The sequence below is a fragment of the Phoenix dactylifera genome, chromosome 5 (assembly GCF_051530095.1).
Source record: "Phoenix dactylifera cultivar Ajwa chromosome 5, Ajwa_hap1_PhDact_Kaust_v1.1, whole genome shotgun sequence".
NCBI classification, from domain to species: domain Eukaryota; kingdom Viridiplantae; phylum Streptophyta; class Magnoliopsida; order Arecales; family Arecaceae; genus Phoenix; species Phoenix dactylifera.
The window spans coordinates 708,816-732,467 of NC_143194.1; the positions used below are offsets into that span (position 1 = coordinate 708,816).

A 23,652-nucleotide genomic window follows, 5' to 3' on the forward strand; every position below is an offset into this window, starting at 1 on the left:
GTCATATGTCAAGACAAAGAGTCTATTAATTGGTAACAGGTACAAATAGTGACTTTTGGGTCTATATGATTGTTGATATTTAAATTTAGTAGAAAAAATTACTGTATTGTTTTATCTCATATGCCGACAATATGACTCTGAAGGAATCAAATCATACATCAAGGACCAATCAAGCAAGACTACTGCAAGGAACTTGAAATGTGGCATTTCTGCAATCAGGTATCAGATTTTTTTTGATTTTGTCCTCTTTAGAAATCATTTGATCGGCTCAATTGATTTAAAATTTCTGCAATTTAAAATTATTATTTAGCAATACTTGTTAAATTGATTTTGTCGCTGTTAATTGTTCGAATGCTTCTTACTAAATCTCCCTCTAAAAAAAAAGAATATTTTTGGAAATTTTAGTAGAGTTAGAACCATCACTAAATTTTAAACCAGAAAAATATGTAATTTAGATAACTTTTTCTCAACTTTTTTTTTGGAATTAGAATACATAAAGCATGATTAATTGATTATTCTAGAGAAGCTCTTTTTCTTTTTTTTTTCTTTTTTTTATTTTGCTAAGGGGAGAAGCTTTTTTTTTTTTTTTTGATAAAAACGGCAATTCATATAATTCTAACATGAGTATATCTTGCCAAATCACGAGAAAGTAAAGAGTACAAAAAAATAGGTATATTTACTGCGGATGTCCAGAGAAACTCTCCAATGTGCCGAGCGACAAAGGAGGCGACCCAGTTTGCTCCCCGATATGCCTTTCGAAACACATGTGCTGTCTAAAAATTGTTCATCTTCTAAATCTATCTGCGGGCCTCCCAGATCATAGGATGCTCAAACAAATGCCCGGTGCAGGAATTTGGGGCTATTGGAGTAAATTTGGGCAGTGGGAGTCCTTTCTGTTTGCTCCTCGTTAGTGGCTGTGGGTTGTCCTGAAACAGGCCTCGGCCACCTGTGCGGCTGTGCGGAGCCCCTTGACAAGTTCTGGTAGGGGCCCTTGGAAGCACCTCCACCCAAAGGACAACCCTGGTCCCCTCTTCCTCCTGATAAGATCCAATCCTTTTCTTTTGGGGTACCCCCGACACGCGCCACCCCGACACGTGGCAACCCTGTTCGTGCCGGCCATCGGTCCCTGAAATATATGCGTCGGCGCCCAACCACAGCATTTTCTTTAAAAAAAGAGAAAAAAACTCTATTGCACTGGCTATATATATATATATTAGGGGGTCCCACTGCTGGGCCCTGGTATTTATCAATTATTTGGATGGATGGAACTTGGAAGGATATAAAGAAGCAGTCGATCGATGCTGGAAGTCATTACCGGGCGATATTTCGGTTGGCTTGCAGCTTTCCATCCTACCACCTTATCATAACAGAAGGTTAGGAGTTCCACACTTGAGAATTTGGGGCTCCATGATTCTTGGGCTCCCTTTGTCAGCTATCAGGGTGGCGTCACCTTCTAGGCTAAGACCTAGCAGGGGCAGGGTGGCGTCACCTTCTAAAGCGTTTTTAGGGGGGAAGAAACAATGATATTCATATGCTAATTGATTACACCTATTTTATCTTTTATTTTGTAATATTTTTCTTAAAAGTTTCTTTTTATGATTTTAGAATAAAAAAAATAAAAAGTCTCAAAGGAAAAGATCCTAGAAAGGGTATGACCAAAATATTCTTCTGTTCTACGTATGGACATGACCTGCAATCATTTATTTGCTAATATGGTGGAGGCTTTGAGAGCACCGATCAACCTGCACACACAAAAAAAAAAGAGAGCAAAGAAGATCGTCGGAGCTGATCCAACCGGATGGCCTCTAATACTTAACTCATACAGGGCACTGGGGGAACAATAGAAAAAAGAAACAAGAGTATGGTGTAGGATAACCTATCTTTCCTACATATTTGGGGTATTAAACTCTTTTTATAGATAAAGAATCTCCATCCCATAAGAGTTGGATTCTTCAGAGTTTGAGTCCGATTAAAAGGCTAATTTTTGGCTTTTCTTTTTTTGGATCAATCTAAGAATAAAAGTATCATTGGAATTTACTACATGCTAGGCCATGTGCCGATCCATGATACGCAGATCAAATTTAGGCCACATTAGTTACCTTTCTCAAAAGGAATCCCAGTCAATGGAAAAAGGAAAAGAGTTTTCAGGGGTAGGAAGGAGAGCGAGAGAGGTGGGAGCAGAGTGAAATCAAAGTTGAGTGCTATGTTGGAGAAATGAGAGAAGGGAATTTCTTAGCCTTTATATATTTAGCATTACTCTTTTGCACACACTTTTGCATCTATTTCTATGTATATTTACATCCATTTTATAAACAACCTAGGAATATGCAAGTTGAGGAAATAAACATTAAATGATCATTGAAACCAGTAGGTGGGTTTAGTTGTAAAGTAGCAGTCAAACAAAGGATAAGGGTCAAAAGTCTTAATGGGAAATGTATAAAGGCCACTTCTAAGGGTTTAATTGAAAAAGGATTTTGTGATAGTCTTAGGCTCAATTTGGAAAGGTGGCAATGTAGAATAATCCTTGCCTATCTCCAGAATAAGTACCAAACAACGAACTTATCCCATCAAGGTCCTTACTTGTGATAGTTTAATCAACTAAGGGCTAAAAATGGACTAGATATAGATTAGTTAGATATTAGTATGTCCATATCTATATTATTTGGATGATAGATATGGATATAAGTATAGATATTAAATTTTATATCTATATTTTTTTTAAATGGATACAAATGCAAAGTGGATATTGATTCTAGGAGTATAAATCTAGAAAAAAAATATATTGGATAGTAAAACTTTATGAATTACCGGATCAAAAGGATCACCATATGAAATATAAATTAGGTTAAAGATATTTTGATATTGTCATTTATTTTCATTAAAGTCATAAAACTAAGTATGATTGCAAACAACACCAGAATTTGGACACGGATTGGATCATTGGTTATCTATTTTTAAATTTATATTTTTTAATGGATATAGATATAGATATGAGTAGTAGTCAGATACTGCAATTTGTGTGCATATTTAGATAAATCTTAATATGCAAATGGATCCAAATAGATAATATCATATCTATTTTTAACCCTAAATCTAGATATTTGAGGGATGGTTTTGGATGAATTTTTTTACTAATTTTGGCATATTTTCCTTGCTAGCTATATTTTTAGGCTATATATGGATATAGATATCGTTGAAACTTGGAGCAGAGATTGGACACTGTGTCGAGAGATTGGACAAGACCATCTTACAATGCTTGTCTCTACTGACTACTTCTCTGCTCGTCCATGATGTTTTCAAGTGTATGGCATTTTACCACGCACCTGATGCCATGCAAGAGCATGCGTGCCCACATCTTAATCTCTCCGCACGCTTGCCATTTGATGCACCTGATGTCAGAGAGAAACATCATTTATTGCTTTCGTTTTCTCTTCTCGCTTCTTCCAAAGGGTAGCATCAAATATTTGGTTGGGCTTTTAAAAAAATAATATATATATATTATATATATATAGCATCCTTATGAAAATAAATTTTTTATATTTAAAAAAAATAAATGGGATATGAAAATTGGGTATTTTTTAAATATATTTTTAAATTTTTAGATAACAGATATTCAATAACAGATATGAAAATTGGCTTTTTCTTTTATTAAAAATATGACAAATATTTTATATAATTTTTTTTCAGAAAAAATAGATGTTCAATAAACGTAGGGCGGTGCCGCCCTCAACACGAGAGGGACTTGCGAGTCCTTCGTGCCTGTTCCACAAGTTAGGAAGGAAGCTCATCGGTCGACACGCTCCCACGTCTACCGTACTTCTTGGCCTCCCATGCATTCCGCCGAGCAGCTTTCCGACGCGCGCCCAAGACGTCATGCCCGCTTCTGCTTTCCACGTGGCCGGCAATGTCGGAGAGATGACAAAACAAATTAAAAAAAAAAAAAACTCATTACAGCCACTGCTTTCTTCTCGAGCAGCTACTTCACAATCACAGGTTCTCTCTGTTTTCATGCGGCTAGAAGTAAAACTACCGTCTACTGCCCAAACAATTATAGAACAAGGATGTTTTTGTCTGGCAAACATGGAGTCAAAATTTTTCTTAAAAAAAAAAAATAGAGAGTATTCTGGTCCTTATTTTTGCTTTATTTCCTAATCGAACGCAGTCATGGAGCAATGGCCACTATCTTTGATAGACTTTTTGTCGGAATTTGAAAACTATATTAAGGGTAGATATGCCAAAAAAATTTGCCTTCTTTCTTTCATACCTTCTCATATTGCATTTCTGATCCTTTTTGAGTTCTACGTAGTTGTTAGTATGTCTTTTTCTTTCGTACAGTAGGTGCCCATATATCAATTTCAAATATTGACACTTGCCTCCTAAAGTTTGGATGAATTTTTATTGCAGTTTACAGGAAATGATAAAATCTTTTTTTCTGATAAATATGATTAGAAATAATCACTTAACAGTCAATAAATGAAAAAACAATTATTAAATCTCATATTGAAGTAAGTTAAAAACTAAGGTTGATTCTGTCCTCTAGTTCACCCTTTTTCGCTTGAGCAAATCTAGTTCGCCCTTTCTTTATTGAGGGGATATTCTTCAGTTCACCTTGGTAGCTACTATGTTTCTTTAGAATGTTTCTTGGATATAGTTGTGATATTTTATTCTAAATACATTTTATTCTAAAGTTGGGAAGCCCGGCTAATTAAATTAATGGATGAAACCTCTTTCTCTTTCTCTTTCTCAAATTTACATGTATTATACTGCATATACCATATGCATACTGACATAATTTTATACCAAAATTGTCAATTTTTCTTTTTTCCATGGTAAATAAAAGAGAGATTAAAACACAATTGGAAATATAAATACCTTCTTCTTTGGCAGAATTTCTCATTATTAATTTCTACTCTATTTAGAGTTATAAACTTTCTGCTATATATTTCCTCTACCAAATTTGCATGGGACTATTTAGACATGAGAAACGCTTTTATATGGTGGAGGTAATGAAATGTTGTCGGGTAAGAATCAGAAGAAAGATAAATATGTTGTTGTGCTATGGTTTATGACCCCATCTTAATGTCAGACTGGTAATTATTAAGTAATAGTATAGTAAATTTTATGAGTAAACTGCTGGTTAGGTGAAGTTTTTTTGCGTTGATATAAGAGATCTAGCTAGGTTCAATCCTACCATGATTCTTAATTAGTTTAGCCAGGCTTCCACTAGTCCTAGTTTTTAGAGAGAAAGAGAGAGGCACATCATAATGTCTTGTCCATTGTCCTAAAGGCACATAGATCATAGTCTACTAGTTATATGCTAAAATCGTACGTTTAGTGGTATGTTTTCTGTTATTCTAGCTTTTGGAGTGTCTGGTGGGATACTCGTGGCATGGGAGAAAGAGGTGATCAGTCTCCTTACTTTCCACTCACAGATCAGGCTACACATTAATTGCATGCTCTCTATATCTGGATTGGAACCTTGGATTCTCTTAAGGTGTTCGTGCCGATATTGAGGTTTGAGGGCCAAGGAATGAGCTGGGTAAGCTTTCTTCCCTTAGTACTGCCTATGGCCTTAATTTGCTTGGAACAAGGAAATCAGAGTTACGTTGGGGTCTTTGACCTTTGTATGTATTCATTATGTTTTACAGACGTGCCCAGTCTCTTTTTGCCCGATTGGTTTCCTTCTGGAGTACTGCATAGGATGGATGGATGGTGGCTTGGAACTTAAAACTTGTAATTATAATTTGCTTCTGGCCCTTTCAAAATATTTAGGTCTTAATTAGTTAGCACACCAAGAACTCTCTAGAGTTGTCCCAAGATTCTTTTAGGAGAAGGAGGAGTCGCCATGAAAAAAGAGACTCAAAACCTTGCATGAAATAACTGAAGAGAGGGACATGCATGTTTGCATGCAAACTGACTCATTCTGCATGGTTGCCATCATCTTGATGATTGTTGTTGTTGTTGTTAGCAATGCCTCACTGAAGTGGTGGTAGCTTACAGCTGAATCTGACCCTAGTGCTGTTGTTAGCAATCACCTCACTGAAGTGGTGGTAGCTTACACTGAATCTGACCCTAGTGCTTTTAAGGTTGTCGAAAAGCAATAAATAACCTCACTGAAGTGGTGGTAGCTTACAACTGAAGCTGACCCTAGTGCTTTTAAGGTGGGATATATAGTGCACCTTTTATCTTTAAGGTTGCCAAGAGTTCGGCATGAAGAGCCGCCCCGTGATTCTTGACTACATTGCATGTTCCCTACTTCATCCATCTCATCGGTGCAAAAGTAATTGCCTCTGGGGTCCTTCACCATATTAATTGCAGCTTAAAACAAGTCACTGGAGAGAAGGGCATTGGACTAGGAGAAGGCAAGTTGCAGTACCTTTATTTTTCTTGTCCAAAACGAGACCCAAAAAGATGCTAGAAAGGCACTGAAAGATCTGTCTTCGCAAAAGAGAATGAAAGTGAGATGATAAAGGTTTAACTACCAAAACAAAAGGTGAGATGAAGGTTTTAGGGAGGATGAGATGCACACACACAAAAAAAAAAAAGGAGATGCGATAGGTGTAGAGCTCATAATAATATCCAGACCAGGAGGAACCAGAGAAGGTAGGGAGATATTGCCCGGCAAGAGATGGAAAAAAAAGCCAAGCTCGGGGGCACGTGGGTCATCTTCTAGTACAAGAGACTTGGATATGATGTGTCACGCCCCGGATCCCTGTTTGCAAACCCTGAGAGTCGTGCCAACTGCGATATAGTTGTAGAAACTCTCTTTAATAACAATGCAAGGCATCTCAATATAATATTATAAATAAATAATAAAATAAATTTAAATAATCGATGCTCAAATTTTAATTTAGACAACTAGAATCAAATTTTAATGTCTTAGAATCCAACAATATTTAAAAAATCTTATATCAAATTTTGATCTAAATTAAATGTGCCAAATAATTCGGTCTCTAGTCATTCTTCCGATCATAACCCTGTGTTATCTTACTCCTTAAAATCTGAAAAAATAAAGAGATAATGAGCTTGATAGCCTAGTAAGTAATAAATACTCTAACTAGATAATTTATGTAATAACATAAAATACAATAGTAAAACACAAATTACTATGAATCAGTATAAAGACAACTAATTCTATTTCAAAACACAAATCCATTAAAATCCATATCTTTCAAATATTCATATATATATATATATATATATATATATATATATATATACATAAATCTGATTTGAAATAAATCACATTCAACTCAGCTGTCTTAAACTATGACTACACTTATACTCTGTAGCTAGGTCAAAAGTAGAATCAATGATCTTAGTAATAGTGAGAGGGCCAATGCATAATTTCCAATTGGCAGAGTCCAATATATAGTGAAGCTGAGAGTTCAAATCTAACACATGTCAAAGTGCTTTTTATAAAATAGCATATATATTGTAATCCAATCAAAATATACATATACAATGTAAGATCAGTAAAAAATAAAATAGTAGTCCAGAAAATATTACTCTGAATTACATATCTATTTTTCATTCAAAACACGATATCATAAAATTTAGAAATCACATATGGATTAATTAACAATTTATTTGCTATAAAAATAATATTTTATAAATGAAAAATCTTAAAAAATGCAGATTATTACTTATCTTGCAAGCGAAATCGAATTATAGGTCTAAATAATTTCGACAATCCCTTTTAGGACCTAAAACTCTAGCAAATGCTCAATTGAAATCTCTGTTAGAGACCGTTGGAAGTCAAGAGAAGAAGGAGATGGACCAACAGTGGTCTAGTAATGGTGATCGGCAAAATCTTTTGGCGATAAGGTGAAAATGGGCACGAGAGTCTTTAAATAGCCATTGGAAGCTAGGTTTCCTAGCTCTCATAGGAAATCAGGATGGAGGAGGATTATGTTTCCTAGTCTAAAGCAAATAGGACTCTATTCTTTATTTTTTTTTTCCCATCTCGTACTCCAAGTTGAATAGGGCTCTATCTTTTTTATTTCGGTCTCCTACTCCAAGTCGAACAACACTTGATCCTTTTTTTCTATGTCATCCTCCAACTCTTACATACGAGCCAATCAAGTGCACTAGGCCCAATTCATTATTATTTGGGTTGGGTGTTACTATATATATATATATATATATATATATATATATATATATATATGCTCAAAATATGCTAATTTAGGAGGACTATCATGTTAAAAATTCTTCTGTGAGATTTTTTTTTTTAAAAAAAAAAGAAATCATAGTTGGATAGCGTGGATATTATGTTTGTGTGACATCACTTTGCACATCTTAAGTACAAAAAATAAATAAATAAATAAATAAAATCACTAGGATGATGACATCGTTGACATCAATTGGAACAAAGACAATGGTGTGTTGGGCCCATGAGAGTGGTGAGATGAAGAATGGCCATGAACCAGTAGATTTGGGTTCACATGTTATTCTCTCGATCGGTCCCCGCACCAGACAAGCGTATCCATATGATTGCGTTCTTAGGATACGATGGCAGCCTATGCGAACTTGATGTATTCTTTGAGGTAAAATGACAACCAATAGCTTTTTGCTTGCCTTAACTAAGATACAACGTCCGATGGACCCTTAAGGCTCATCACTTTTGAGGCCATTGTCTAGATTTTGACATGAAAACACACAAAACGAAAAGTAAACAATCAATATATATATATATATATATATATATATATATATATATATATATATATATATATATATATATATATATATATATATATATATATATAGAATTTAGTTATAATTTACCAATGGAGTCTTGTTATTTGAATTATTTGTGTAGTTAGCAATATAATGAACTAAATCATATGCACCATGGTCATCGAGATTGAAATACAGATGAAACTCTGAAAGGGATCTTGAACTCTCACCAATCCCTCGAGTACTATGTGATTGAGTATTACTATTTAGTATTATATATTTTAGTAGCATATTACTCTACATTATTGAATTATCAAATTTAGTTAAATTCGTAAGTTAAATTTAGTAAGTTTTTACCTGCATAATAGCATTGAGTACATAAATTTATATACCTAAGATTCCAATCATATGCGGCGAAGCAAGCACCAAATCAACTGGAACAGAAAGATGGGTGGGGGTTTCACCACATACGGTTGGACCTTTTAAGTTTGTGAGGAAGCATGCATGACTCAAAAATGTCGCCCGTTACACGATCCCTAGTAATATTGGTTGATCTTGAGCTAGTACTTAACATGTAACAATTCTTGACCCGACATGAGTCGTTTTGCATCTGGCATAATTGGTTTTTGGCTCGGAACCGGTTGACATGATTTCATTTGTTAAATTGGTTGAATCCGGAGTCGGAGACTTCACATGCTTGACTTAGATCAGCTCATTCGGTAACAGGATAGGTCAGCAATAATTATAACTTGAACTTGAAAGTGACCCATTCTTACTATATAAATACAACCATATGCTGAGATTATGTTTAACAATTATTATATATAATCAAATAGATGTGAAGATAGTAGAATAACATTGGTTAATAGATTAAAGTGCAGGCAAGGATTTAAGCGTGCCAAGTCATATCAGTAGATTAAACTTTCCATGACATGGCCTATTTGTTATAAGAGTTGCATGTGTTGGGTTGGATTATCTATTTGATATGTTTCGATTGAGTGCGTGGTTAGAATATCTGTTGTTCAAACTGACAACCCAACTCCACCCAATGCCAACCTCAAAGGCCTAGGCTTGTGCAAATTTAGCCCAGCCTGCCTAGGTTTTGGCAGGCTCGTGCATATTTAGCCCAGCCAGGGTTTGAAACCCAGCAGAAAACTCGTCAGCATCATTTAATTGTTTGCTTCAATCAAGCCATCAGCCTTCAGAAAAGGCATAAAGATCTAATGTTGAATTAGAGAGAAAGAATGCCAAGTGATCTCTACCGAGGATATGTTCTACTCGACGAAAATATCCAATATTTCGGGCATGCATAATCTGAACTGCATAGTTAACACAGAACAACATGAAAGATTAGGCATTGCGAACGTCAGATTAATATTGGATACCATCAAAAATACTTGATAGCATATCCCATGTTTAAAAGAGAAATGAACTGCACCGTAGAAGTATGGAGTAAGAGAGAAAGAATGCAATTAATGACAAATTTTCTGAATAAAAATTGTAAGGGTTGGCCATGCAGCAGAAAAATCCAGCTGAGATCAAAAGAAAGGTGTTGAAAGCGATCGGAGCATGTTCGAGGCCATCAAATTGACACCTTGGTGAAGGAAGATGTTGGTCGATGAATACATGCGGTTGCTTCATATAGACATCTTGGTGAAGAAAGCCATGTAAGAATGCATGAAATCGACGGATTGACTACCCTCTAATCGTGCAAATACTAGGAGGTTTAACAGCTTCTACTTGGTAATCCTTGGTGACTAACCGAGTTTTAAGCCGCTCGAGACTACCATCTGTCTTTAATTGATTTGGTCTTAGAGACCCACCTGCACCCCAGTGAGATATATTCATGCTAGAATCACAGGAGACTAAAACCCATGCATGTTTGATTAGCATGCAATTAGTGCTTCCAACTCCTTATGCATGGCGATGTACCGACCTCGAAGGTTCAGAGCTGAGCTTATGGTTTTGGGTTCACCAGGCACTGAATTTTTCATGAAGGTTAGCATACTGAGCTCGGGTTCGAAAACACCAAATCTACTGCAGGTGACCATGGGATCTGAAGGCACAACTTGCTGCATGGTGGAGAAGATCGAGACAGCGGGCAAGAAGACTGTTGGCTTCGTGTAGTTGGTGGTTGAATGGGATTGGTTGGATGGAGGTTCATCTAGAGGTTGCTGCAATGCAAGGACTCACCATATGAAGAGCTTGGGATACAAGAAGCTTGGGATTTGTTGTGGGATGTATGCTGCCTGAGTGGGTCCATGGTGGAACAAGATGGAAGTTGGTGCGAGTCCAGAGCTAGATCTGAATGGGAGCAGGTACAGATTAATGCTGTGAACCTGACACATACTTGGACGACATGTTAATAATATTATACATTATTAAGTTATAATTCAGTTTTCATTTAACCTGGTTAACAGATAAGAGGATACAAAATGAGTTAGATAGGATTCGCAACTTTAAGTTGCAAGTAGTAGTATGGATGTTTTTAACTGCAAATCTAGGCGCAACATTTAGAACTTCTATGATTGGAGTTGCGAGTTGCAATTGAGTTGCAGGAAACAAATAGTCCTTTAGTAGATCCTTATAATTATATTAAATTACATAGTTTGGATTAAAAGGCTCATTATTTAAAATAAATAAATTGAAAACATGTTGATGCTGTCAGTAGCTTTATTTAGAATTCATGAGGGCTATATGAGACTAAATAAAATTAAAAACAAATTGAGATGCTCAAATACATTTCAGATATTTGTGTATCCACATGCTTTTCTCCAACAAATTCATATACCAATACAATCATCAGTTAGCTGCCAAAATTTTTGTCCGTATCCAAGAAGATTACACTTGAAAAATGGATCCAAATGGATATCACCCCAAAATAAATAGCTGGTTGAAGTGGTAGTCCAATATCCAATATAAATTTCATCTAAGATAGAAGAAGGGTGAGTTGGATCATAATTCAGCGGAGTCCCCACGGCGCACACAGCGCCTTTACGTTTGCATGTTTGAATGGAGTAGAAGGCTCAATTTACAGTGACTTGTTTTGTACCATTGGATTGACTTTACAAACATGATATCAAAACCTTTTCGGTTTACTGGCTAGCAAATCAACCATGAGAACCAACCATATGCAAACAGAATATTCCATGTTCAGTTTGAATCAAATCAAAATGAAACACAACAAGAAAAAGTTGATTCGCCATCTCAGCAAGGCATTAAGTAGAAAAATGGAATATATATGGGAGAGCTATTCTTTCTCTTGATAAGTGTTTTTTCAGTAAACCACGCTCTAAATCACTTAAACAAAATGAGATTTAAGAGAAAACGAACAATTCCTTTTGGTGTGTCAATGGGACGGTTCATCGTCAGAAAGAAAACTTGGCTCAGAATAGGGTACAGGCCTCCACGGATTTTGTACCCCTGCTACCGTTCAATTTGACTGGGTTAGAAAGAAAACCTGAATCCTCCGGCATTGGCATCTGAAACGGATTCCCAGAAGGTCAGCTTTTTCTTCTGGGTCATTTTCTCATGGGCTTTCTGTCTTAGCTGATCAATTGTTCCAGGGAAAGCAGCATTAATGGCATTCCTGAACTTCTCATATAGGTTCACCCTATCTTTGGTTCCTGAGACAAGCTCACTTGCATTGGGCCTCCCAAGGAAATCCAGCACATTCAACAAATTTCTCCTGCAACATTAAGTGTTAATCATAAGCAACAGAAAACCAACATTGTATAATTATAAATTTGAGTCATGGGCAGCTACTTGTGCCAAAAAAATGCCGACAGTTATGTCTATCCTCAGTTTGCCCTCCCAAAATCTCGGATTGCCAGGTGCGTAACTAGCTAATATCCTTTTTATACGTGCAAAGTCTTTAGTTGTCTTCTATTAGGAAAATAGATTGTTTCATATGATCAAGTTCTATGTTGATTGGGAGTCCTTTTTTGATCCAAATGTTTAATTTAGAGTCCTAGTCTCATTATAGGCAAGTTGTGAGTCCTACGATTCAGAAACATGTTTTAAAGGTTGTATAAGTATCTGTAAAGATGAGACCAAGGGGAGGGATAAACTATGTATAATACTTTAAGGAGTATATCGAATAAAGTCACTCCTTTCTATAGGGCTAGGTGTAGGAAATGGGAATATGGTAGTTGACTAGATGGTGGTGTAGCTCTACTGTAAATCGACAGCAGATATATGTTCTTTGTTATGGTCAACAATAAAAGTCAAAAGGATAAAAGTGTGTTAGAATTTCTTAAAATAGGATAAGGTTTGTGGTTATAAACTCTCCAAGAGCACAGGCCAAGATATCTGAAAAGCAATACAAATGAAGAATAAATAAGCAACACAAAGTTTATCACCACCATATGGAATTGGAACCATAACAGTGTGAGGACCCATGTGAGCATTTATTTAATCCCACATCGGTTAATCACTGGAGAGATCTTGCGTACTTGTACACAACTAAGAAATCCAAAAAATATCTTCTGGCTAACCTTTTGGGGTGAAGTTCTGGGTTGTGACAAATGATATCAAAGCGGGCCTAGCCTATATCCCATGTGGACTAGGGGGCACTGCAGCACGGACTCATTGAAACTGACCATAGGCTATTCATGGTGCTTGTGATTAGATTTGAATGGATTCGGACCCTTAATCTGACGATGACGTCAGGGCTTAAATGAGGGGAGTATGTGAAGATCCACGGGGGCATCTGCTTAGTCCCACATCGGTTATTTACCGGAGAGATCTTGGGTACTCATATAGGACTAAGGAACCTAAAAAATACCTTCTGGCTAGCCTTTTTGGATGAAGTCCTGGAATGTTACAAGCAGTCCAACGGAACACAACACACCAAGCAAGAAAAACCTCGAACGAGCTTGCCGGCGGACCACTGCCGTCTTTTCACTAAAAAGACATGAAAGTGAAAAGAACTAGAATAAAGAGCGATGCACTTTTGAACTTCCCATAACCCCCCCATCTAAAGACACCTGGATCAATCTAACTTGCTAAGTTCCTACAAGCAACTTAGAATTAATTAATTTGAATAAAGGCAGAATTTTTCAAGGGAAAGGATTAAAAAAAATAGCTTCCTGACAAGTGATCACCCACTTCAGATAACAGACAAATATTACTGGACTTGATGCAATTAAGAATTGCAGGCATCATCCCAGATCGACAGGCATAGAAAATTCATAGACGTGAAGTAGTCATATCATTCTAGTTTTACAGGAAAATCTCATCCTTTACCATTTCAGAAATGCAGATAGTCACTTTTTCCAATACTAACTCAACATAAAAACTAACATATGAGAACTTTTATGAAGTGCGGAGAAGCTTACCTGCTCACATAGTTCTGTGTGATTGCAACGGAATCCTCAAGATTGATCACCAGATGCCACCACCCATTGGGCACGAAGACCACCTCCCCAGCTCTGCAGATGCACTCAACGGGCCTCCTCTTCCAGTTCTTACACGCTCCATAAAAGTTCATAAACCACTCCATGATGGAGACTGGGCATGCAACCTCAGCCCCATCCGGACTCGGGTGGACCCCTGGTGGCACAATCTCTGGTGGAAACATCACCCATTTCTTCGAACCCTTGACCACCGCATTCCAGGCAGATGTGGAATTCGGGTCCACGTGGAACGACGAACCCGACCCTGCCGGTCCGATGATGACCCACCGGTAGTCCGGCCGATCCTCTCCGAGCACTGAAAAGAGATCCTCCCTGAAGTATACTGGAACCTCATAGTCCGAGCCCAACTCGGGCACCTTCTTGGAAAAATTGGGGTCGAAGAGGTACAGCGGGCGCTCCTCCCTTGCTGAATCGGCATAGCGGAAGTAGCGCTCGAGCGTCATCTCCACTGGCCCCACTGCAAACTTGACATCCCCACAGACCTTCACAAGATGCTCCCTTGTCCACTTCGCCATTGCCGGCCAGTTCTCGAGGCATCCCTCCAGAAGCACCGGCCTATTGGGCTCCTCAAACGACTCCACAAACTCCTCCACCGAGATCCCCCGCCTCCTTTCGATGTTGTCTCTCTCGAGCCATTCTGGCTTCATCTCCAGATTGGCGCACAGCCAGCTCTGGAACAAATAATCCGAGTACAAGTTCCGAATGGCGATGGCCGCGGCACGGGAGGGGGCGGAGCGAGGCGCGATGCCCGAAACGTAGGTAGATTTCCAAGAGCCATCGAACAAGAAATCACCTTTGAGATCCTCCAGGACAAGATTCCGCCAGAGAGGCTCGTGGCCGGCGAAGACGTAGGAGGAGCGGCTCACGGCCGAGAGGATGGCGAGGTCCCGGCCGCAAAGGAGGCCGAGGATGTCGAGGAGGAGCTCGTCGGAGAGGACGCGGAGGGCGCCGAGGCCAGAGTTCCGCGCGTTGGCGGAGGGATCGAGGAGGAAGAGGTTGCCGAGAGGTTGGACGGCGAGAGATCGGGAGGAAGCGGAAGGTTTGAGCTTGAAGCCCGCCTCCTCCTCCTCTGGTTCCTCGGATTCTTCGCGACCGTCTATTTGTGGTTCGAGATTTGGAGTTGGGGGCTTTGGAGAAAGGTTTAGGGTTAGGGTTTTGGTGGGGTTTCTCCTCTTCTTTTTGGGCTTCTTTCGGCTAAGATGGGGAGAGGTGAGATAGTGGAAGACGCTCGGCATCTGGAGGAGACTGGAGAGGGTGAAGAGTGTGAGCAAGGGTACGTACCAAGAGATCCAGAAATTATTAGGGGGTGGAGCAAAAGAGAAGGTGCAGGTGGGGGTTTGAAGGGGGATGGATCAAAAGAGAAGGAAGGGAGAGCGGGCTTGCCAGCGAGAGAGAGAGATGAATCCGTCCTTTTTGTTGATACTCTCCAACCTCCTCCGGCTTCAGGTCGCCGGCGTGGACTTCGCTCGGTGATGTGACGGACAGGGAGAGCCACGCCGCCTTCCTCCGGCCTCCGGTGGCGCCGCTCTGGTCGGGTAGATTAGAGACGGAGGAGAAGGTCCGGCGGTTAGGGACGGACGAATAGGGAGGGCTTCCAGCAACTCTTTTCGGCATAGGCTCCACTCAGCTACTCCAAAGTCCTTGCCGGTCCTTTTACAGCTGGCTTTTTCTTGACCGCCCGATTCAGGATGGATGGTACCGATTAACCCACCGGCAATCGGTTTCAAGCGTGGCTGGTCCGGTAAATAACTCGAACTGCACGGGCGATTCGGATCGAAAGGGATGCTAGGTTAGGTACATAATTCGAAGTTCGGGTCGTCGTTTTAGAAGCAGCCTCTCCCCTCCCTCAGCCCCGATGCCAGAGAACGTAGGGCATTGGCGAGGAGTTTTTAGATTCCCGAAGGCCATTAAGGAGATTAGCTGAATCCGCAGAGCCTGAGTAGTCATAAAGGTGATCATCCTCTGCTCTGCAATATTTAGATGATAATAAAAAAATCTCATATTTCAGACTACACATATCGAAAGACCAATAAAGCGGCCGACCGTATAACAGCATATATATAGCAAGTTACTCAAGAGATATCTTATGGTCTGAGAAGAGATAGATGTCTGAAGCATTTCAAAATCTTTTATATTTCGATTTTATTGAATATATTCGTATCCGTGATATATGAAATGCCCACTTTAGCCAAAAAAAAAAAAAAAAAAAACCCATCAATGGTGTTCATCGCCGGCATCCTGAGTAGGGCATTATTATATGTCCCGGTGTTTTCCTTTCAATTTGAACCCTCGAGAACTGATTTTTCATGTATACCTTCAGCTGGTTTTCATTCACACCTCCCTAGTAATTGACATAGGAAGTCCCCAGACACTTTCCACAGCATTCCTCGAATAAAAGTCTGCAACATGGTCTACGAACCAATCATGCACTGCCACATCAGTGTGCAAGGCCGGGCACGTAAGAGGACATGCATGAGTTACCCACAGAAAGGGGGCACGCATGGGCATCCCATTTTTCTGTAGAGGCGTATTCGGTTCCCACCAACCAACCTGAAATGAGCAGAAGAGAGGAAGGAGTCATACATATGAGCAGAGCAAGTAGGAATGCATCGCCACCGAATGTATCATTCAGGTAATGGGGAAACTTAGAGCCTTGAAAGCTACTTACAAGCCAGTGCCTGAGATTCTTTGGGCTGGGTCTTCAGCCTGACCCCAAGCCAAGATGAAACCGTCTCCCGGCTTGCGAGGATGACACTGAAGCATTTTAGCCAGCTTCGACCAAAACTCATCAACAAATAAACAAGGAGAAAAAAAAAAACAAAATCCCACAAATCACGGCATGCAAGCATTACGAAAAATTCAGAGGTCCACGTACCATGGTTTAGTTCCCTCTCAATATTCTGTATTTCAACAAAGAAGGCAGTAAGAACAAAAAATAAAAACAAAAAAATAAACAAAAAGCACATAGATCACACGCTGAGGCCGTGGCTATATGGAGAGACCTCAGTATGCATACAGGATATCAAGGATGTCCATCGTAAGCTGAGTTACAACAGATTGTAGGGCATGCTTCCTATATACGTGCTCCTTGTTTGCTCATCAAACATGTAGAGGGTAGATGAAAAAAAAAAAAAAGCAAGAAATACAACAAAGAGACTTTTCATCTACAATCTGGTGACATCCATGAAAGAATTGATTTCCAAATAATATCCAGACATGACCAACATTCTATTCAGTTTTATACCAATGCACTTATGTTTCAGAGGAACTGCACATGTAGCATGTAGGAGACAGTCGAATTCAATCACTATCACCAGTTCACCACTGTGTTCTTGTGAGAAATCTCCTGTGCCGCATACGGGAAGTCTTGTCTAAAAGCAGCAATAAGCCAGCATTGCTGGCCGATAACCCGAATGTGTACCTGACACAAACATTCAAAGCAACAGTTAACCGTCATTAAACCCTCCAAACAAAATCATCAGAACCTTCAACCAAAATAAGCACTTACTTGATCCGGGAAGATTTCTTTCTCCAGAAAAGAAATGACATGACCCGCTGAAGGAAAAAAGGGAGAAAAGTTTAAGCAAAGAATCATCCCAAATACTGCAAATGCAGAATGAAAATTAACTAGCAAATACCAGCAACTGTAAGACAGCAAATAACATGGCACAAAAAACTGAGACCATTATAATGATCCCTAACGAAGACTTCATGATGACTTTTACAGAGTAAATTATCTAAAATAATGTATTAGGTAATTCAAAGAAACACATGCAATTAGGGCAAGTCAGACTACTCATTTCAGAACTCTATGCGCCGTCCAATTTTAGATTCACCACTGATGCTCTTACAATAGCTTACAGATTTATTCCTTGCTCTAGTTTAGAAGCATATTCATAAATGAATGGCATTCACAAAGTCTGGTACGCAAGATTGGACAAAAACAATCTGAATGATGTCAAAGATTGCAGAAAGTACGCAGACTAAGTAACTTACATGCAAGAGAATAATCAGGATTTGAAAAGGTATCCTGCTGCATCTACTGTGATATCAAACCTTCCATGAACAAAAGAGTTGCTAGTTAAAATCTACTTTGAGCATGAGACTTGCAGAGCTCAAAAGCAAGTGAAATAGAACTACAGAGCTAAGCACTGCTGCATCACTATAAGAAAAATAACACTAATCTAGCGAGTTGTAGACCTAGATTGAGCACAAGTATATTTGTTTACAACCAATCAGTCTGGTATATAAATCTAGAAACAGTGTCAGCAACAATCTCCTTGACGAAGTACTGATGCCATTATATTGGGAGTGAATGAAAGTAAAAGAAAGCTGACCAGTCCTGTTCTGCAAATAATCAGTTTCTGTTAGATCGTAATGTTTTTACTTGTTAAGAGGATCTCCTCCAACTTTTGTAGCTTGCTTCTTGTTTTCTGTTCTCCTGGTTTAACTGGGGGACTTTTGAGAGCTGTTTCATTCACTTAATGAATTGCTTAGGCTCTGCACAACCTTTCTCTAAGAAAATAAAAGTACTGATGTCACCATTTGACTCTATATGAAGCCTTCAATCTTTAAAAAGGAACAAGGGTTGAACCTTGTAATGTAAGTTCCACATTTGCCATATAAAAACAGGTAACCTAGAGCGATTTGGATGATCAACATGCCATTTGGATCCTAATCAGCATGAGAGCTGTCAATTTATTAAGTGATGGACCATTACTGGATAAGCATGGGCCACCTTGATTTTAGCCTAGTCAAATGATGGTACAGTATAGATTTTTAAGGTATCAACCCTTCAGATTGGGATGTCATGTTGTTTTCTTTGCCAGGAGAAGAGAGAACTTGGCAACTATAAGGAGGCCAAGGAAGAGGAAGGGGGAGGAGGGTTGATTAAGTGTTGGTTTTTCCTCTACCACGGGAGAGAGATTGAACTTGTCAACTATGATGAGGCCGAGGAGGCGGTGGCCATGGAGGAGCTTTTCATAAGAGATTCTGAAACAGCATCTCAGACAGAAATTTTCTGCTACTAAGATTCTAAAGCATTATTTTCATCTTTTTATAAAGAGGCTTTTGCAGATTCATCCCTATAATATTCTATATTTGCATATTAATCCATGTCTTTTCATATTTATATTTTAATCCATGAAATATTGTAACTTAATACTTATGCATGTCTTGGGTTAAGTTAGATAATAACAGAATATTCTATTCTTCCAAAATTGTTGGTTTCATATCTTCTGGACATTTGTCCCTAGTTCTCAAAATTAACCAACCCCTTTATCCATTCCCCTTGATATTGCTCTCATAGCGGCCAAGTCCTGAGCAAGAAGAGAGAGTATTAGGTGAGTAAGGGCCAAGGGCCAAGCCTCATTTGTTGCTAAGACAAGGGCATTTTTGTCCTTATGCTATCATGGTTAACCTTAACTATAGTTCAATAAATGAAAATTAGTGAAAGGATGGATTTCTACAAATGGAGAACTTTAGAAGAATCTTTGTATAAATATGAAAAAAGCAGGGATTAATACACAAACATGGAAGATATTACAGACTAATCTGAAAAAAAAATATAAAAAAAGGTGCACCATTCGACATGCTACATAGTTGCATAGTTCTGCATGCTGCATGGTTGCATAACAATAAGAAAAAAGTGCATCTTGGTGGTTGATACTAAACAAGAACGAGTTGGTGAGTTGTACTAGTGATGATGCGTAGGCATAACAAAATAAAAAATAAAAAAGAAAGTAAAAGAGACTAAAGTATGAACTTCCCTACAAAGAAGGATAAACTCAAGATGTAGTCACATACATATAACAATGTAGGAAAACACCAAATTCATTTAATACATGGGCCAAATGATTCTGGATATTTTACAAGTTGACTAGCTAAGTTAGGCTATTTTAAAGCACATCTAGTCAGAGTATAACTTCTCAACCAATCTAAACACGAGCGCTCAATTAAGTAATTTACAGACCCTGAAAAGTAACCATATGTGCTGCGCTAATCCATGCAGCTCAGTTCATGATTGCCTCGACAACAGGAGTTGCTGATGTCTGAACCCACTGCCACCCCATTTTGAATGTTCATTTGGACTACAGATTAGAAAAACATATATTTCTACTAAAATTTCATTTCTATCTTTTCTCCTGCCTATAAAATGCTAGACTTCCTCAAAAAATGTATTACATGGGTCATGCATCAGCATCAAGAAGGGTCATAAGCTGTATTGTTGCGGTCCTACAATCAGACTCAACTGGTGATAATATATCTGCACATTGTACTTCATCAAAGTAGAGCAAGATCTAGGTTTTAAGAAGTGTCTGCATTGTGCAGGAGGTTAAGGCACTGCATGGTGCCTAAGCAATATGCTACCGCTCGGGCTAGCACCTACATGGTTCCTATTTACAGGGAAAAAGTTAAATAAATTTATAACAATAGATAGAACAAATACAAAATTTAGAAATAGCTCAAAAAAAGAATCAGAAGGAATAGAAATAATCATAGAGGAGGTGGAGGGATGCATATCCAAAGCTTTAGGTCTTTGGTGCCCACTATGAAACCAAACTACATAGAAAGACGCCCTAGATCCTCCATGGTGAAGACATATGCATATGTGGCTACAAAGACTGCTTCTTAAAACAGTAACATAACTTTGCTCGGTCACTGACCAAAACATAATTCATCTGCCTCCTATGACTTCTTGATAGTTCTTTAAAAATTCCTATAAAAGGATGACAATAGCAAGATCCTGAACTCTGACGGCACAACCATTCATGGAAATGAACTCTTAACTCGGAAGCGAAATTAATTAGAAATGGATGAGCATGGCCAATGTACAAAAAGACAAAGGTTGTTGTGGCAATCATTATAAAACTAATAAGATATTCCAATTGCACCTTATCCTAGTAATACATGATAATGAGAAAGTGCCACGTCCATGGTTGAAAGGATCCTACAGGACTTTAAGGCAACCAATCAAATCTAAAATGCAAATTTCATTATATATGATTGTCTAACTCTTTTAATGATCTGAACTTTTTCATTATTTGGCAAATTTCTAAACCAGATGCTGAGAGAATAAGACACTGATTTCTTATAACAATAGTTCGGACTGCTGATCTTTCATTCTAATTAAACCAATAATCAATAAGCCTTGAATTAACTAACTATGAGCATTTATATAAAATAAATTACCTTAATAGCGGACATGATTGAAAATCTCTTAAGAAAAGATTGCTTCTTTATGATCCTCCTCTCCGGCACTGCATCCTTACACAGCTGCTGAGCTATTTCCTTCAGCAGCACTGTCTGCGCCTTATCTGTGCCCATCGATATAATTGCCTGCCTCATCGATTCCCTGTCAGCCTCGAGAGCCTGGAGCCTCATGTACAGCTTCCGTATCTCCCCTTCTTCAACACTGCCTGGATCCCGCTGGCTCCAAAACTCCCTCGGTGTGCTCATATATGACTCGCATGCCCCAACCATCACCCCGTTCACTGCATCGACCGTGTACACCCTGTCGCTCATATCATCCCTCCCACTGCAATCCCATGCACGGTCCACCATAACAGGAAATTCTTCTCCTCTGTTGAATGTGGGCGACCCAGGGCCGAAGCTGTCAAAGGAGGAGAACTTCCTGAGATGCTTTGGGCGGTAACCTCCTCGTCCTCTCGGGGACTGGCCAATGACCCCCTTGTCCATGACAAAATGGCTGCTGCTCGGCATTCTCTCCAACTGGCAGATGCGCTGCTCGAGCTTCTGGAGGTGCTCGCGAGGGGTCTCGCCAAAGGGGTACTTTTCGAGATCGGTTGCAGCACCATAATTGTCAGCCTCGGAGGGCACGGTGCAGCGGAGGGGAGGGTAGTCGTATAAGGACGACGGCAGTGGAGGAGGCGGAGGGAGGTCGAATTGGGAATAGAGGACATCGGCAGAGGCAGTAGCGGTGGCGGCGTCGGGTGTGAGAGGCTCGGTTGGGGTGGGGGCGGCGGAGGAGGCGATGATCCCGTAGCTGAGGAGGCAGTGCTTGTAGGCCTGGACCTCGCAGGAGAGGGATTGGACGGCCTGGTCGCGCTTGAAGAGGAGGTCTTCGAGGGCGGCAAACTCCTGCTGTTCGTGAGCCATCTTCTCCTCAGCGAAGCGCTTGAACTGGCGAGCCTCCATCTGGGCCTCCGCCTTCTCCCGCTGAAGCCGGAGGATCATCGACATCGCCTCGCTCGCTGCCGTCGCCGCCGCGTTCCGCTCTTCCTCCAGCTCCGTGTACAGCTCCTGGATGGACTGCTGGTGGCTCCCCAGCGCCTCCCGAAGCGCCGCCGCCTCGTTCTCGATCTCCACCCGGGCCACCTCCTCGTCTCCTTCTCCCTCTCCAGCGATGGGGCGGTCGCGGCGGGCGTTCATGGTGGCCACGGCCACCCCGGCCTCCACCTGGTCGAGCTTGCGCTTCAGGGAGCGGCGCCAGGCGGCGGTGGGGCCGCAGCAGAGGCATGAGCAGTCGCACTGTGGCGGTTGGGCCGCCGCCGGCGGGGGTTCCTCGGGATCCATGGATCCCCCGCCGCCAGCATCGGTTCTCCTCCCCTTCTTCTTGGATTCAACCACGCCTCTCCCCCTCTCCGCCTCTGCCTCTGCCGCCGGGGCTACCGCTTCTTCTTCCTCTTCCTCTTCCTCTATCTCCTCCTCCGCCGTTGTCGTGGGGAGTTTGGAGGAGGAAGAAGAGAGGAGGGGGAGGAAGAGGACGAGGAATGGGAGGAGAAGGGAGAGAATTGCTAGCGAGAAGAAGCCGAAGCCTTTCTTTGTCAGATCGAGACGCCTAGGGTTTGGATTTGTAGATAGAAAGGAAGAGAAGGAGGGAGGAGGGTTCGAAAAAATTAAAAAAGAAAAAATCGAAACCCTAGGAAATTTTTCTTTTCCTCCTCCCCTCTCTATACGAGTCTGTGCGTCTCTATCGGAAATGGAATTTTTATGGTTTCTTTCTATTTAATTTAATATTAATTAATTATTATTAATAAATTAATTTAATATTATCGGTGAGGGACGGCGTTTGGGGCGAGAAGGGAGGGGACTCAGGGGACCTGGGGAAGGGAGGCGACGGTTGGGGTTTCATTTCAGGAGGACCGACCGAAAAAAAACTCTTCACTAAATATTAGCCGTCCAGCTTCTTGTTGCCAGGTCACTTTTTTCGTGATTATTAAATATTAAGACTCCGAGGAAATTATATATATAGAGAGAGAGAGATATATGTTTACCAATTTTGAGGGTCACCGAGGATGTTCCAAATTGCGTGATTCCATGGTACAGTGAGAGACCAACACATGCATAAATAATAAACGAAATAAAACCAAGTGGTTAAGTTTTGTGGTTATCTCTGCATGGTTTTTTGAAGAAGGTTTGGGCTGGCGTTAGGCCCATCAAGCCATGTCAGCGAGGCTCGAAAAACCCCACCCAATCACTCTCTTCCCTCTCTCTGCATGGTTTTTTGAAGAAGGTTTGGAGCTCGGCTTTTGAACCCACAGACCGTTGACCCAACTAACCTTTCCAAGAGACTCGGACTCCGGTCTCTGAC

At 40.1% G+C, this 23,652-nt stretch overlaps 2 protein-coding genes across 4 annotated transcripts; both read right to left on the reverse strand.

The window, feature by feature from the left end:
• Positions 1 to 11,814: 11,814 nt before the first annotated feature.
• LOC103707320 (transferring glycosyl group transferase) lies at positions 11,815 to 15,956 on the reverse strand. The gene is made up of 2 exons (XM_008791760.5): positions 14,022 to 15,956; positions 11,815 to 12,370 (listed from the first exon to the last, which is right to left on the reverse strand). Exons 1-2 carry the CDS (start codon positions 15,332 to 15,334, stop codon positions 12,130 to 12,132), a joined length of 1,554 nt encoding a protein of 517 aa, XP_008789982.3. The 5' UTR covers positions 15,335 to 15,956; the 3' UTR covers positions 11,815 to 12,129.
• A 991-nt stretch (positions 15,957 to 16,947) lies between these two features.
• Positions 16,948 to 23,053, reverse strand: LOC103707308 (myosin-binding protein 7). 3 transcript variants are annotated; one of them, XR_015986815.1, is made up of 4 exons: positions 21,291 to 23,033; positions 18,096 to 18,155; positions 17,608 to 17,654; positions 16,948 to 17,520 (listed from the first exon to the last, which is right to left on the reverse strand). XR_015986815.1 is itself a non-coding variant. In XM_008791749.5 (3 exons), exons 1-3 carry the CDS (start codon positions 22,632 to 22,634, stop codon positions 17,418 to 17,420), a joined length of 1,494 nt encoding a protein of 497 aa, XP_008789971.1. In that variant the 5' UTR covers positions 22,635 to 23,053; the 3' UTR covers positions 16,948 to 17,417. The 3 variants fall into 3 exon arrangements, 2 of the variants coding, with proteins under 2 accessions (XP_008789971.1, XP_088577368.1); XM_008791749.5 differs by lacking the exon at positions 18,096 to 18,155 and having other exon boundaries at positions 21,291 to 23,053; XM_088721242.1 differs by lacking the exons at positions 16,948 to 17,520; positions 18,096 to 18,155 and having other exon boundaries at positions 17,608 to 17,702; positions 21,291 to 22,976.
• Between the last annotated feature and the right edge of the window lie 599 nt (positions 23,054 to 23,652).

Bases quoted from the DNA above. Each gene is read 5' to 3' on its own strand.
- LOC103707320 (XM_008791760.5), bottom strand. From the start codon at position 15,334: ATGCCGAGCGTCTTCCACTATCTCACCTCTCCCCATCTTAGCCGAAAG. The intron at 12,371-14,021 runs GTAAGCTTCTCC...TTAATGTTGCAG, and splicing joins ACACAGAACTATGTGAGCAG to GAGAAATTTGTTGAATGTGC.
- LOC103707308 (XM_008791749.5), bottom strand. From the start codon at position 22,634: ATGGATCCCGAGGAACCCCCGCCGGCGGCGGCCCAACCGCCACAGTGC. The intron at 17,655-21,290 runs GTAATTTATTTT...TTTTTCCTTCAG, and splicing joins CAATCATGTCCGCTATTAAG to CGGGTCATGTCATTTCTTTT. The intron at 17,521-17,607 runs GTAAGTGCTTAT...TGTTTGTGTCAG, and splicing joins AAGAAATCTTCCCGGATCAA to GTACACATTCGGGTTATCGG.